The 16,513-nt window shown below is 40.5% G+C and overlaps 1 protein-coding gene across 7 annotated transcripts in view; it reads right to left on the minus strand.

Annotated features, from left to right (window-relative positions):
• Positions 1–16,513, minus strand: part of TBC1D30 (TBC1 domain family member 30) — a 126,038-nt gene that overhangs the window by 15,652 nt on the left and 93,873 nt on the right. For all 7 annotated transcript variants that reach the window (XM_060194993.1, XM_060194991.1, XM_060194992.1 and 4 more), the window contains 2 exons: positions 9,863–9,968; positions 483–595 (listed from right to left, as the gene is read on the minus strand). In XM_060194993.1, coding sequence (XP_060050976.1) covers positions 483–595; positions 9,863–9,968 — 219 coding nt within the window. The remainder of the gene's footprint in view (positions 1–482; positions 596–9,862; positions 9,969–16,513) is intronic.

Raw genomic sequence — 16,513 nt, forward strand, 5'->3', positions numbered from 1 at the left:
TCCTAATATTAATATTAAATTTTCCCATTTAACCCTTATATATATGCAATTTATACTGATATATGGTCTACAGTATGATTCTAACTTTGTTTCTTTTCAGGGACACTTCATGAGCAGTGAAGCAGGTCCACAAGTGTCGTTTTTTCCCATTCTCTGTTCCCCCCTTTCCTCTCAATTTCTCTCTGTACTATCGAATAAAATAGAAAAAAGAAAGAAAACAATGGCCACTGGAAGCAGTGGATTTGTAGTGCCAGCACCAAGCCCCAGAGGCAAATAGTAATAAAATAAAATTCTCACAAATTCAAATTGAAATATTTGATAGAGACATTTGCATTTAAAGTACCAAACTACTTTGAATACTGTCCCTGGGATTTAATGATTCTTAAGCTACAACAACAAGTTGAGGTATTAAGTCTTTCATCATGAAAACAAGAAAACAAAGAACAAAAAAACAAAAAACAAACAAAAAAAAAAAACCTTACCCAGAAACTGAGGTGGGTTTAACTGTGGCTGAGAATGGTGTGATGTTGTAGGTGTATTTTTCCCTCAACTCTGCCAATTGTGGGAAAGGGAAAGGTGCCATAGAATAAACGGTCTGCAAAACAAAAACAAATGCCAAGTCTGAAATGATAGCCGGAAACAACTCTTGTCAATCCTGGTAAGACATTGAAGTTTCACAAATATGAGTACAGATAGGTAGATATTACTGCTTCCCCAGTGGGTAGAGAGGCCCTACGGCAATGTCCACAGAAGTGGACGATGAAAGAATACACAACGTGCAATAGTCCTTAAATCAACCCAGTGAGTGGTCACCCCCACTGGTGAATATGGGTAGGCATGTGGGGTGGGGAGTGTCTAGATTCCTCTTGCTTATTCGAAGGATGGGTGAATACAGAATACCTACAGCTTCCTATTACTTCTGTAATAGGAAGCCTATCAGCATTCCTTATACATGTGCTTAATTTTTCCCCAAAGCTCTGATGAGCCTTCTGGATAAAATTAAGTCTCAACAGCTGAACTTGTGAATGGCAGCAAGTATTCTCCAAAGATACCACCTTTGTAAATGTCTGTGAATGAATCCTAGCTGAAAATTGTTAGCTGTTATTTTTAAAGGAAAGATGCGAGAAAGAAAGAAGTGACAGTGCAAAACACAGGCTGTGGGGGAAAAAAATCTATAAATAAAGATGGGGCAAGGCACCTGTGCTCCCCCAGAATTTCAAAACTATATGTCATTCTATCGGCAGGATGAAAGTAACCTTGTTTCCTCTCTTTTTTCCCCTAATTTTATTTTCCTTTTCAAAATTTTAAAAAGATTTTATTTATCTGTTAGTAAGGAAAAGAGAAAAGGATGGAGACTGAAAGCATCACTCTGGCATACACTTTGCTAGGGGATAGAATTCAATCCATTGTGCCACATCCTGGGCTGCACCTTGCTTGCTCACTTGACTTTATTAAAATTTGATTGTTTGTGTCTTGGGAGGTTACGCATTAGCTAGAATTCCCCAGTGACAAGGAGGTCCAAGTTCATGAGGTCCAAGTTCAATCCCTGGCTTCACATATACCAACATGATGCTCTGGTTCTGTGTCTCAATTTTCTTCCTTTTCTCATTAGAAAATGAGTAAATAAAATCTTTAAAAAAAAAAAAAAAAAAAAAAAAAAGATCTAGCGTTGTTGATCCAAGTTTAGGGCAAGGTTCTATGGGGGCCCACAAATGGGTCTGTTTTGTTGTACCTGATACAGATGAACAGTAACAATGGAGAGAAGGATTTATTCAAGGTCTAGGCCCATCATGTCTGTTTGGGAATCTCAGGACTCCTCGAATAGGGCTTCAGCTGATGGTGTGGCCTGATAGTGACTACAGAGTCATTGTTAAAGTATACCAGTCTCTTGCCCTTATTCAGCTTTTGCAGTCCTTGCTTTGATAAGGTTAGCTTTGGAGTGAGAGAAGAAAGTGTAACAGGAAGTAGGTGAGGAGGGTATCTAAGTCTAAGTGGACACTGAGAATGTTCCATCCTCCAAAGGGAGGCTGGACAACATACTCTATGCTACACCTGAGGAAGATGGGTCCTGATATTGGGGCAGCTTGGAGCATTCCTGCTCATAACCACAGAATGTGAGCTCGGATCTACAGGGATGCAGAGGTCACATAGCCTCCTAAGCTGAATATGGGCCCCAGATCACATCAAATCGATGGGGTTTACAGTCAACAATAATTATACACCTTTCCCATATTAGGGAGCTACTCTCTTCCTTGATCCAGCTTTCTGGTCCAGCCATGACATCATCTCCCCAGACAATAACTAGGATCCACATGCATATCAGATTTCAGGCTCAGGAGAAAGAAAAAAAAAAAACAAACTAGTATAGCCACAGGCCCTTTGGAATATAACTAAACTATGCCTACTAGCTATCTACAAAAAGGAGAGCCTCCCTCCCAACTCTTCATCTGTGCTACTTTAGGTTCATGATTACTCAACAACTTGTTTGGCTTTATATGTTAACTCTTTTCAGCCACCAGGTTCCAGATGCTACAATGATGCCAACCAGACTTCCCTGGACAGACAATCCTACCAATGTGTCCTGGAGCTCCAATTCCCCAGAACCCCGCCCCAATAGGGGAAGAGAGAAGCAAACTGGGAGTATGGACTGACCTGTCAACGCCCATGTTCAGCGGGGAAGCAATTACAGAAACCAGACCTTCAACCTTCTGCATCCCACAGTGACCTTGGGTCCACACTCCCAGAGGGTTAAAGAATAGGAAAGCTATCAAATGAGGGGATGGGATACGTAGTTCTGGTGGTCGGTGTGGAGTTGTACCCCTCTTATCCTACAGTTTTGTCAGTATTTACTTTTTATAAATAAAATTAAAAATTTTAAAAAAGAAAAACCAGAATAAGGCAAAGCGGTGTAGCAACTTTTAAAGCAACAACTTCTCATTTCTTGATTCATATATTTAGTGTTCCTGTAGTAGACACAATTTACTAGCTCAATTGCCGGGCTAGCTTCGTGGGCGGGAGACAGACAACCAGGGACTCATGGCTGAGCTGGGAACACAGTTCAATCTTTATTGACGAGCGGGGATGCAGTTCAACAATCTAATCTCTTCTAATCTCTCTTCATTAGAAAGCCCTGTCTTTTATATCTCCTGAGGCGCTAGTGTCAGAAAGAGGAAGTACGTAGACTAGGGGGTGGGGAGAAGGAAAATAGCGTGCCAACCAGTGGGGATTAAACCAATGAAAACAATGATTATGTCAACAGACTACAACGTCAAGCAATGCAACAGAAGGGGTCTTAGAAGCAGAATTTAGAAGCATACCAACACTCAATGACTTTTATTTTGGTTTATTTACATATACATACATGAACCTATATACATTTGTTATATATAATTTATAATAAATACTTCTGAATTTAAACAAATAAAATAAGATCTAGGGGGCTGGGCGGTAGTGCAGCAGATAAAGCGCACATGGCGTGAAGCACGGCCTAAGGATCCTAGTTTGAGCCCCCCGCCCCGCACCTGCAGGGAGGTTGCTTCACAAGCCGTGAAGCAGATCTGCACGTCTATCTTTCTCTCTCCCCTCCCCCCCACCCATCTTCCCCTCCTCTCTCAATTTCTTTCTGTCCTATCCAACAATAGCAGCAGCAATGGCAACAATAATAACAAGGGGAATAAAACGGGAAAAATAGCCTCCAGGAACAGTGGGTTCCTAGTGCACCGAGCCCCAAGGAGAACCCCGGAGGCAAATTTATAAAATCTAGTTGCGCAAATATATTCCCTCAGTCCTTCATCCTTCTCCACACTAGAAAACATATATTAATCACACTAATTTTCATTTCTCTCAGGGCATCTTTCAAAGATCGTGGCAATACTTCTCTCGGGGAGAACTTTACAAATTTTATTTTTCAGGGCCAAGTGGTGGCTCACCTGCAGGATCGCACACATTACTATATAGAAGGACCTGGTTCAAAACCGTGTCCCTCACTGGCAAGGGGAAAACCTTAAAGTGGTAAAGCAGTGCTACCGGTGTCTTTATTATCTCTCACTCCCTCTCTCTTTCCTATCCTCTATCAAAAAAAAAAAAAAAAAAGGAAAAAGAATGGAAGAAAGAACTCTAAGAAAAAGAAAAGGAAAAAAAAAAAAGACCACTGAGAGCAGTAAAGTTGTGCAGGCACCTAGCCTCAGCAATAACCCTGGTGGCAAAAACAATAATAATAATTAAAAATAAAAATAGGGCTGGGGATGGGTCAGTGAGAAAAAGCACTGAACTTAGAAGCATGAGGTCCCTAGTTTGAGCCCCTGCAACCCCTGTGCCAGAATGATACTGTTGGTTCTCCACCCTGTGTTAAATAAAATATTTTGAATATGATTTTTTTTCTTCATTTCAGTAGGACTGCTTTTTGAAAGTCTTCTGAGATGTCTAAAACTTGCCTGAGTGGAAAGAGGCCTTGGGAAGGGATTTAATTATGCTGTTATTGGGCAGGGGTAGATAAGCATAATTGTTATGCAGAGACTCTCATACCTGAGGCTCTAAAGTCCCAGGTTCAGTTCCCCACACACCATAAGTCAAAGCTGAACAGTGCTCTGGTTTAAAAAAAAAAAAAAAAAAGTGCTGCTACTGGACTTCATAGCAAAGAGCCACAGTTGTGACAGCCCAGTGCAATTTTTATTCTAATCAGCCTGTACATCTAATTATTTCCTTTTTTTAATTATTTTTTATTTTTTTATATTTATTTATTTTTCCCTTTTGTTGCCCTTTTTATTGTTGTTGTAGTTATTACTATAGTTATTGATGTCATCCTTGTTGGATAGGACAGAGAGAAATGGAGAGAGGAGGGGAAGACAGAGGGGGAGAGAAAGATAGACACCTGCAGACCTGCTCCACCGCTTATGAAATAACCCCCCCGGGGCGGCAGGTGGCGAGGTGGGGGGGCTGAACAGGGATCCTTACACTGGTCCTTGCACTTTGCACCACATGTGCTTAACCCACTGCACTACTGCCCAACTCCCCTGAATGCTACTAAACTTCATAATATCCACTTACATTTTGCTGTACCAGTGAATGTTGGCTAGAATTCCTACCCTTTAATTCTCATTGATTATTACATAAAGTTGCACAGTTTATTAGGACCAAAAACAGACGTCATCTCTATTAAACGGTTTGATCTCACACTACATACAGCTGACCAATGAACAACAAGCGCGTGAACTATGCAGGTGACAAATGTCAGAGAGTCCCACAACTGCAAATGTAACTGTGGATGTCTATTGGTTGAGTTCCCAGATGTCATAACTGTGGATACAAAAGGACAACTCAAAGGAACTTGATCATCTATGAAGCTGTGTATCCAAGGTGGGGGCTGAAATTAATCCTTCACAGATGCCAAGAATGACAGCAATTAAGTTTTGATTCAGCAGTTAAATAAGGACTTCAAACAGGAGTTTGTGCTCGTAACCCCTATAGCAAAGGATCAATTGTACTTCTTATGGTCTAAAGTCTGAGAAGCAGAACAAATCTTCTACTATAGAAAGAGCAGAAAGTGGGAGTCGGGAGGTAGCGCAGCGAGCTAAGCGCACGTGGTGCAAAGCACAAGGACCGGCGTAAGGAGCCCGGTTCGAGCCCCTGCTCAGGGGAGTCTCTTTACAGGTGGTGAAGCAGGTCTGCAGGTGTCTATCTTTCTCTCCCCTTCTCTGTCTTCCCCTTCCTCTCTCTCCATTTCTCTCTGTCCTATCCAACAACAACAACGACATCAATAACAACAATAATAACTACAACAATAAACAAGGGCAACAAAAGGAAATAAATAAATATAAAAATATTTTTTAAAAAAAAGAGCAGAAAGTATCTGGGAGACCCCAGTGACTTAGAAAGTGAGATGAGGCTGATTCCCAATACACATGACCAGCAGAGAAGCAATTACAGAAGACAGAATTCCCACCTTCTGTACCCCAAAAGGAATTTTGGTCCATGGTCCCAGAGGGGGAGAAATGCCAGAGGAAGATGACCAGAGGCTTCTGAAGTCCAGCTCCATTAGGACCCAGAGAGAAAAGAGGGGAAAAGGAAGGACACTTGGAAGTAGTAATAGGTGTAGGTGTGACTTGAAAAGGAAGAGTAAAGAGGGCCATGGGAAAAAAGTGGGAACATATATATAAGTATAGACAGTTATAGAAATAATAGTCAACCCATATATGTGACCTTGGGAGAACTACTGTAGCTTCCAAGGGAGGGGATGGGGATACAGAACTCTGGTGGTGGGAGCGATGCAAAATTATACCCCTATTATCTTATAATTTTGTAAAAGAATATTAAGTCATTAATAACATTAAAATAACTAAAAGAGAAAACCCCTAGCTTTTAAGTCCAACACTCTAGCCACTGTGCCATATCCCAAAATGCACTACCAATTAAAAATACCCATTGCTAATGACTTGATATAATAATTTTGCGGTTGGTACTTAGAACTCAAAAAATTGGGAAGACCAACCAGGGAGAATCCTTCCACCACTTCAGCTCATAAATTAAGACCTTGCATGCAGTCTACATATTTTATCTGGAGCCATTCCAGGTTCACTGGCAGGTTTATGGTTCATTTATCTCTTACTCAACAGAGAAACAGAGGTGTGAGGGGGAAATATTCCAAGCATTTCTAGAAGCATAGAAGACGGTTTAGGCTGACTAGAACAGGATTAAGGTACAAAAAAGAGGAACAGAAATTATGGCTGAAAAGAAAGGCTAACGCCAGTGGGTTGCAACCACTGAAATAACTTTTTTTTAAAGACTGAATGAAAGAGAGCAACTTGACATGACACTTGCCATTTCTCTTAATAGTCTATGTGGCCAAAGACAACCAAGTCTACTTGCTATCCAATTAACGCTTGAACAGACATTTATATTTAGACACTGCTAAAGGGAAGTATATTTCTTTTTATCACTGACTTGGTTTACAAGAAACACGAAGACATAATCTGTGCAAAATTAGGCTCAATTTATCCTCACCCAGATGTTTGTTTTTTTGCCAAGAAGGAAATGCTACTAAAATGGAATCTAATCTGTCATGCCATAGTCTACAATTTCCCTTTGAAGATGCTGGGTGAAGAGCAGCGTTTCCCCCCAATACTTAGTGAGATTTCTTGACATAAACAACATATTTCTTAATGCTTCGAACAGTGTTTAAGAATATATGGAATAAAATGTTGCCTTATTTTTGTAAAGACCATTTCAGATTTTATAAAGGTATGTTTCAAGTAAGGTAGAAGTGGTTTGCTGGGTGGTAGGGAAGAGAGACTTGGTCCCTGTCCTGGGTCTGTGAGCCAGCCATCTAAAAACCTGGCAAGTTGCTCATTCTCTATGTCTTAATTTCCTCTCTGTGAAGTGACAGAACTAGACTAATTGATGTATATGTCTCACTGAGGAGAAGGCACAAAGCTGATCGTGACACTCAGTAGATGTTTGTTTAAATAATAAATTTATTGACCACCTCTAATAAAAAGCCAAAATGTCTAGTAAGCAATGCACAACCCTTGTTCTCAAGGAAATTACATTTCACTGAGGAAATAGATATATAATCTTGTATCAAGATAGAAGGGTGATGAGTGCTCACAAGTCAGGTAAATAAATAAATACATGAATAAATAAATAATGTGGCCGCACAAAGAAATGGGAGTTGATGTGGGCTGAGAATATCTGAGAATGTTTCACAAAACAATAGCATGGAGACTGAAACTTTCACATGGATAAAGATCTCAAACATGTGAAATCAGCAGAGACTCAGCAGAAAGAGAGAGGTGGGGGGAGGGCATATTCCAGGCATTTCTAGAAGTATGGAAGACAGTTTAGGCTGACTAGGATAAAGGTATAAAAGAGAGGAACAGAAATTATGGCTGAAAAGACAGACTAAAGCCAGATACTGATAAGCAATGGATGATGTACTGAGAAATCCATACTTTGTCTGATAGGCACTAAGTGGTTACTGAAGTTCCATGAGCAAAGGAGAAGAAATTGTATTTCAGAGTCCTACACTGAGCATATGAATCAGGAATTTCTGTAGGATTTAGCATATGTTGAAAATGTCAAGCACAGACCCAGCTCACAGAGTGTTTGTTGTCAAATAAAAGACACTTCCCACCAAGAGGGAGAATGAGTGGCAAAGCAAAGGCTCTGGATAGGAGCAAAGAACTGGAATTGAAGTACATACATCAAATAGAACACTTTGTCCTATGAAACAGTCAGAATGAAGGGGCCAGGCGATGGCACCTGGTTACAGTTCACACATTACAGTGTGCAAGGACACAGGTTCAAGCCCCTGGTCCCCACCTGCAGGGGGAAAACTTTCTAAGTCACCACTATGGGTCGGTCTCTCTCTCTCTCCATCTCTCTCTCTCTCCCTCTGTCTCTCACTCTCTCTCCCCTACTCTCTCAATTTCTCTCTGTCTCTATTAAATAATAAATAAAAATAATTTTTAAAAAGACAGGATGACAAAAGGAAGAGAAGACAATGCAAAGAGAAACTGGAACTAAAGTAGGAATGTTTGGGAAACTCTAACCAATATTCTCAGTAAAATTAAGAGTTTCTGAGAAGGGGCTGGGCATGACAGGATATGAGCAAAGGACTGTAAACTCCTCACTTCTCAAGTTCAAAATCATGGCATGGGGTGGAGGAGACAGCATAATGGTTATATAAAAAGACCTGCTAAGAGGGCTGGGTAGTAGCACGGCCGGTTAAGCACACATGGCACAAAAAGACTTGCTTAAGGCTCTGATGTCCCAGGTTCAATGCCCTGCATCACCATAAGCCAGAGCTAAGGAGTACTCTGGTAAATAAATAAATAGACAGATAAAACCATGGCACAATTCTTTCTTTTTTATGTGGTGACTGAAACCCTTGAACTAAAAATGACTTCAAGTATGGAACCCACCAAAAAAGTAACGTTGAAAATAAGAAAAAGCCATGCTCAAGGACCCAGGTTCAAGCCCCCTTCCCACACCTGCACAGTGGGGGTAAGCTTTATAAGTGATGAAGCAAGTACTCCAGGTGTCTCTTTGTCTCTCTCCCTCTCTACCACCCTCTCCCTCTTAATTTCTTTCTATCTTATCAAATAAATGTTTAAAAGAATAATTTAAAAAAAGAAAATAAGAAAAATGAGAGGGGGAGGTCACAAAGAAGGGACTAAGCTTCCAGAACAATCTTGGATAAAACCCACCACTGATTGTAAAAAAGTGGAAAAACCAAAAAGAGAGAAAGTAGTCAGCATCAGTGGAGAGAGAAAATAAAACTACACTACAGAATCTAATGGAAGAGAGATAAAAAAAAAAATCTTCATTCTTCTTATAGTCAGTGTCAATTTTAAGGTCTTGATAAGTATGCCACTGATATTTAATATCATGCCAGAAAATAATAACCTTCAGGTCACTGAAATTCATCATTAATATGTAACATCAATTGAAAATGAAGGCAAAAAAAGCCTAATTAGAACAATTTCTCTTTGAGCCTCAATAATTCCTCCCCCAAAATAAGCATTTCATACTACATATATCCCTTTAAGAAGGCTAAGAATCAAATTCAGAAAAAAGTATCTTGTGACTTAGAGGGGTTTTCCTGTTTATTTTGATTTATTTTTGTACTGCTCCTCATGATTTTGAAGCAACAGTTTGAATGAGAGTCACAACAGCTGTCTATTACTCATTTCTTCCTTCTTGTGACAGCATTAGATTCTTATCAAATTATATGTAGGCTTAGTCAACTGCAAAACTAAATCTGAGGTCTGGCCAAATACAGTTCTCAGAGACAGCTGCTCTAGCACTGCCTGTTCCCACGGTACCAGCGTTCCCTGGCCACTTGAGGACCATAGCGCCCACTCACCTGCATGAGTTCATGGCTTTCCAAAAGGTCACTCTCTAGCATCTCTTGGGTTAGGCGCCCCATGGTGCTATAGAATTCATCTGCAGTTTCACAGCATTCTATCTGCCTGTATAAAAGAAGAACAGAAAAGGACATTCTATTAGCTTATATGCTATAATTGCAAAAGGATGTGTTGTGTTGCCTTTTGTCATCAAATCAGTCATTAGTGAGCAACAGAAACCAAACCCCTGGTGACCCAGGAGGAGGCAAAACAAAAAGAGTGTAGAATTTGCAAGGCTGAGATTCCAAGTCTGATCTCTGGAACCACATTTGCCAGACTGGTACTCTTGTGTTCTCATTCTATCCCCCCCCATAAATCTTTTTTTTAATTTTAAAAAATCTTAATTTATTGGGAGTCGGGCAGTAGTGCAGTGGGTTAAACACACATGCATAAAGCCAAGGACAGGCATAAGGATCCCAGTTCCAGCCCCCGGCTCCCCACCTGCAGGGGGAGTCGCTTCACAATCGGTGAAGCAGGTCTGCAGGTGTCTATATCTTTCTCTCCCCCTCTCTGTCTTCCCCTCCTCCCTCCATTTCTCTCTGTTCTATCTAACAACGTCGACATCAGTAACTACAACAATAAAAAGGGGGCAACAAAAGAGAAAATAAATATTAAAAATTATTTTAAAATCTTAATTTATTTTATTGTTATATTATTGGACAGAAACGAGATAAATTGAGAGGGGAGAGGGAGATAAAAGGAAAGAAACAGAGAGACACCTGCAGTCCTGCTTCACCACTTATAAAGCTTTCCCCCTGCAGGGAGGGACCAGGGGCTTGAACCTGGGGCCTTTCTCCTCACACACTGTAATGTGTGTGATTAACCAGGTGTGCGTGGCCTGGCCCCTAAATCTTTAAAAAGTCAAAATTGTGGTATGCACTTACAAAATATCCTACTGTATGTACAGAAAGGGTTTTTTTAAAAAAAAAAAAGTAACTTAGAAGAACTTATTACAGTATAAGCCTTTTCTATCTTGTTCCCCAGACTCACAGCCCCATCTGTGGCATCTTTATTGTGATGCATTCTACACATTAGAATATTCACCACTGATCAAAAATCAGAACCCTGAAATTGGAAATTGAAGAACAAGTAACCACACAGGGAAGTGACTACTCTGAATCTGTGATATCCTTGGCAGACTGAAACCAGAAGCAAAAGACAAAAAAAAAAAAAAAAAAAGGAGAAGTAAAAGGCAAAAAACAGGAGCTTTGTCTGTGTACCTCATCAGTACACAGGATGTTCTCACAGGCAGAATTTTTCAATTCTTCTTGGGACATTATTGCTAGTGGGAGATTATACTCTACATATAAATACTCTGTTACCTGATAACTTGAGAAACAGGTTAGACATCAACTTTCCTTCAAGAAGCACAAAAAGAAATAGTCCAAGTAAAGATCAGTGTGGAATCACGTCTAGCTATTACAATGGTCTTTATATATGGAGGTACCAGCTGAAACAAGCATGATGATGAAGATGAAAAAAAAAAAAAAAAAAAACTTCAGACTCTAGAGTGATGTTTAAATCCCATCACCACAATCACATAAGTAAATGGAATAAGCTGTTGAAATGTTTTTACAAAAATATAGAGTAGTATGTGAGCATAAACTAAAAAGTGGTTACATTGCAGCACCAGGAGATGGCACAGTGGATAAAGTGTTGGACTCTCAAGCATGAGGTCCTAAATTCAATCCCAGGCATCATATGTGCCAGAGTGATGCTGTAGTTTACTCTAATAGGTAAATAAATTATATTTTATAGTGGTTAAGTTTATGGGGGGGGTGAGGTAGAAAAATAATGTTTGAAATGGGATATTGAAAAATATTACCCAGACTGACAAGAAATAAAAAAGCATTTTAAATAGGTGGATGAGGAAGATACCAGACCGACCTGGAGAACATCAAGTAGCCCCACAAGACTGGGGGCGGTAGGGTGGGCACAGGGCTAAGTTGACCCCAAAGGCCTCAACTGAGTTTCTTCAGGACAAAAGTCATGAAAAGGGGAGTCGGGTGGTAGCGCAGTGGGTTAAGTGCATGTGGTGTAAAGCGCAAGGACCAGCAGAAGGATCCCAGTTTGAGCTCCCGGCTCCCCACCTACAGGGGAGTCACTTCACAGGCGGTGAAGCAGGTCTGCAGGTGTCTATCTTTCTCTCCCCATCTCTGTCTTCCCCTCCTCTCTCCATTTCTCTCTGTCCTATCCAACAACAACAACTACTACTACTATAACAATAAAACAAGGGCAACAAAAGGGAATAAATAAATAAATATAAAAAAAGAAAAAATGTTTTTTTTAAAAATGAATGAATGAAAAGGCATTTAATGAAGAGTGTGGGCAGAGAGGTGACCTTGGCAAGGTCAGCCTGGAGATAGCCTCCAAATATGAGGTATGACGGAAGGTCAGAGAACATACCCCAAAAAGGCCAGGTGTGAGGCAACAGGGAAGCAGTCAAAGCAGCAGGTTTCAGAGGAGAAAGGACACATCAAAGAGAGCAGAAGGGAGTCAGGCGGTAGCGCAGCGGGTTAAGCACAGGTGGCGCAAAGCACAAGGACCGGAGGAAGGATCCTGGTTTGAGCCCCCGGCTCCCCACCTGCAGGGGAGTCGCTTCACAGGCGGTGAAGCAGGTCTGCAGGTGTCTGTCTTTCACTCCCCCTCTCTGTCTTCCCCTCCTCTCTCCATTTCTCTCTGTCCTAACCAACAACGATGACATCAATAAAAACTACAACAATAAAACAAGGACAACAAAAGGGAATAAATAAATAAATATATAATTTTTAAAATAAATAATAAAGAGAGCAGAGAAGGTGATTCGATAGTCCAAAGTACGTCAGGTGTAAATAAGAGGAAGAAATTCCAAGAGTTTACTTACTCATTATTCCAAGACTTTTCCCAAGAAATTGAAGGAAAGGTCCTATCAATAACCATATAAAAAGCCCCTCTGGTGTGGACAAACTGGAGATTATCTCCATGCTGGATATGCTCACTCTGCTCTTCCTCTCTTTCTTCCTCTCTTTCTTTCTTTCTTTTTTCCTTCCTTCCTTCCTTCTGGAGCCTTAGGAATGAGAGTCTCTTTGTATAAACCATTATGCTATCTACGCCCACCCCTAGGCATGCTTTTTCCATGGCAAATTTGTTGGAAAGACTACAGGACTATCTAGGATTAAGTCCTAGCTCTGCTGCTCATTTACTGTAATATCTTGAAATAGTGAATTAACCTGCCTAGAGTAGTTTTCATACTTGAAAATACAGGAAGAATAATCCTACTTTATGGGGAGAACTGAATGAGATCATGCTTAAGCTGCCAGACATAAGTGCAACGTGTAGGAACTTGACGTGTGCTTTGCTGTTCCTTTCACTTAATGAGCCACACGCCCAGAAGATGTAGAACTATAATGAGCAAAGACTCTAAAACACTCAACATTCTATCACTCTGAGCCATGTATCTCCTAAAGTTCATATACAGTATCCAATTATTAACCAGTAGATACCCATCATTGAAATTACAGACTCAAGAGCCTGCGTTCAAAAGCAGGCCCTTCCACTTGCTGAGTGGTGACACTGGGTAGCTTCCCTTTTCTGTGCATCTCTAAAACGGGGGTGAATTTGTGGGCCCCTACAGGACCTCACCCTCAATGTGGATCAACAATGGTAGGGTCTGCCCCATTCTCTAAAGGGAGGTTGGGCCAACATACTCCACCACTCAAGGAAGATGGGTCCTTGAGTGCAATTATTGCAACCTAGAATGTTCCTAGCTATGACCACAGAATATAAGCTCAGACCTACAGGGAGGCGGAGGTTACACAGGCTCCTGCACTGAATATGGCCCCAGATCAAATCAATGGGGTTTACAGTCAACAATATTTATGTACTTTTCCCATATTTGGGAGCCACTCTCTTCCCTGATCCAGCTTTCTGGTCCTATTTCCAATACTGAAACCATCTCCCCAGACAACACCTTTGGTCTACCTGCATGTTAGCTGTCAGGCTCAGGCAAACACTAGTAAAGTCATGGGCCCTTGGAATATACCTAAAATAGACCTAACTAGCTTTTTCCAAAATGGAGACCCCAAATCTCATCTGCTATATTCTAGCCTCTAGGTTCCTGATTATTGAAAAATTTGTTCTGCTTTATACATTAATGTTTTTCAGCCACCAAGTTACAGATGATGCCAACCTGACTTTCCTGGGCAGACGACCACACCAACATGTCCTGGAGCCCCACCTCTCCAGAGCCCTGCCTCATTAGGGAAAGAGAGAGACAGGTTGGAAATATGGATCGACCTGCCAACACCCATGTTCAGCAGGGAAGCAATTATAGAAGCCAGACCTTCCACCTTCGGCACCCCATAATGATCCTGGGTCCATGCTCCCACAGGGATAAAGAATAGGAAACTTTCAAGGGAGGATATGGGATATGAAGTTCTGGTGGTGGGAACTGTGTGGAATTGTAATCCGCCTATCCTATGGTCTTGTCGCTATTCTTTATTTTATAAATAATTAAAAAAAGAAGAAGATCCGGTTGGTGGCATACTTGGTTGAGTGCACATGTGATAGTATGCAAGGACCCAGGTTCAAGCCCCTGGTCCCCACCTGCAGGGGGAAAGGTTTCAAGTGGTGAAGCAGCGCTGCAGATATCTCTCTGTCTCTGTCCCTCCCTGTCTCTATGAGGGGGAGCCTTTCCCTCTCAATTTCTGACTGTCTCTATCCAATAAATAAAGATAATTTAAAAAATTTAAAAACAAAGAATGAGGGATAGAGATATGGAGTAAGCAAAAGATACCACAGCTTCATCCAGTACAGAAGGGGCTGGGCTTGAGCTTAGATAGTGTTTATGGCAAAGAAGAAGTCTTCCCAAGTGAGTTATCTTGCCATGTAGATTTATTTCTATGTCTTGAATTTTAGTATGATTGTTTCAATTTCATTTATAATGTAGAAATAACTGTACAATAATACCTCAGTGTAATCAAACAATTACAGAATTATGTCGATTTTTTTAATAATCAGTGTTATCTACCAAAATAAACTGTATTACTAAATAATGTTACCCTGTTTAAAAAAATGGGGGTGAAAAGAGTATCTAGCAATTAAGATGAAGAAGACTAAATAAACTAAATTTGCATCTAGTATTGCTTAGAGCAATGACTTACTGTTGCAAGCACTTGATAAATTTTAGATCCTCTTATCCTATGGTCTTGTCAATGTTTCCTTTTTATAAATAAAATTATATATCTGCTTCCCCAGAGCCCTTCCCCACTAGGGAAAGAGAGAGACAGGCTGGGAGTATGGATCGACCTGTCAATGCCCATGTTCAGTGAGAAAGCAATTACAGAAGCCAGACCTTCCACCATGACCTTGGGTCCATACTCCCAGAGGGTTAAAGAATAGGAAAACTATCAAGGGAGGGGATGGGATATAGAGTTCTGGTGGTGGGAATTGTGTGGAGTTGTACCCCTCTTATCCTATGGTTTTGTCAATGTTTCTTTTTTATAAATAAAAAATTCTTTAAAGAAATAAAAATAAAAAATAAAGAAAATAATAAAAGGTATACTCTGTCTCTACTGATTTTTCTATATATTTTTTTTGATAGTTGATGGATATTACCTAGGAAAAAGGGGGGAAAAAAGTAAATCTCCCAGGAAACAACTTACCATAAATTAAGAGGCTAGTTAAAAGGTTTCTGAAATAAAATACTAGCAGTGATTTGTTAGTTCTCTGACATGTTGTCTATTGGGTAGGCACTTAAGTCATTTATAACTCTAGGTAAGAAACACTAAAAAACTTCTCTGTATTTTATGTTCACTACAACAATTTTATCTTAATGTTTTTCCCATTACCCAAAAGATAGGATTTTAATGTGATAGTCACAATACACTGGCAATGGGTGAAAATATGCCTTTTTTTTTCAGCATTGATACTAGCAAAGACTGTGCATAAAATCTATTTGGCAATATGCTTGGTGGTAACATACTTCCACAAAAAAAGTCATAATTCCTGATGGAAGAAAAAGAAGTTTCTTGTGCTGTTGCTGACATACCAAGCCATGTACAAAATGCCTCATGCATATCACCTCATTTAATTTTCTCAAAGCTCTGAAAGGCAATACAAAATGAGTAATTTAAACTTTTTCGTAAGTCAAGCTGTGAGGGCCTGGGAGATAGCACACACTTTGGCACACGCAAGGACCTGGGTTTGTGCTCCCCAGCACCACACCAGGAGAATCATGTACAGCACTAAGTACTAGTGGAATCTTTATGAAATGGTGGAGCAGTGTTGCACTGAGTGTCTCTTCTTTTTCTTCTCTCTCTCTCTCTCTCTCTAAAAAAGCCACCAGATTATTACTGGGGCTCAGTGCTTACTCGATGAATCTACTGTTCCTGGAAGCCATTCCCTGCCACCCCCACCCCCTTTCTTTTATTTGCTAGAACAGAAGGAAATTAAGAGGGAAGAGGAGATACAAAGGAAGATAGAAAGGAAGATACCTGCAGTGTTGGTTCACCACCTGTGAAACTTCCCCCACCCCCACAGGTGGGGAGCACAGGCTTGAACCCAGGTCCTTGCACGTAGTAATATGTACATTCAATCAGGTATGTCACTGCTTGGTCCCTTAGAAAGTGATG

This window comes from Erinaceus europaeus, chromosome 7 (genome assembly GCF_950295315.1).
Source record: "Erinaceus europaeus chromosome 7, mEriEur2.1, whole genome shotgun sequence".
Classification (NCBI taxonomy): Eukaryota; Metazoa; Chordata; class Mammalia; order Eulipotyphla; family Erinaceidae; genus Erinaceus; species Erinaceus europaeus.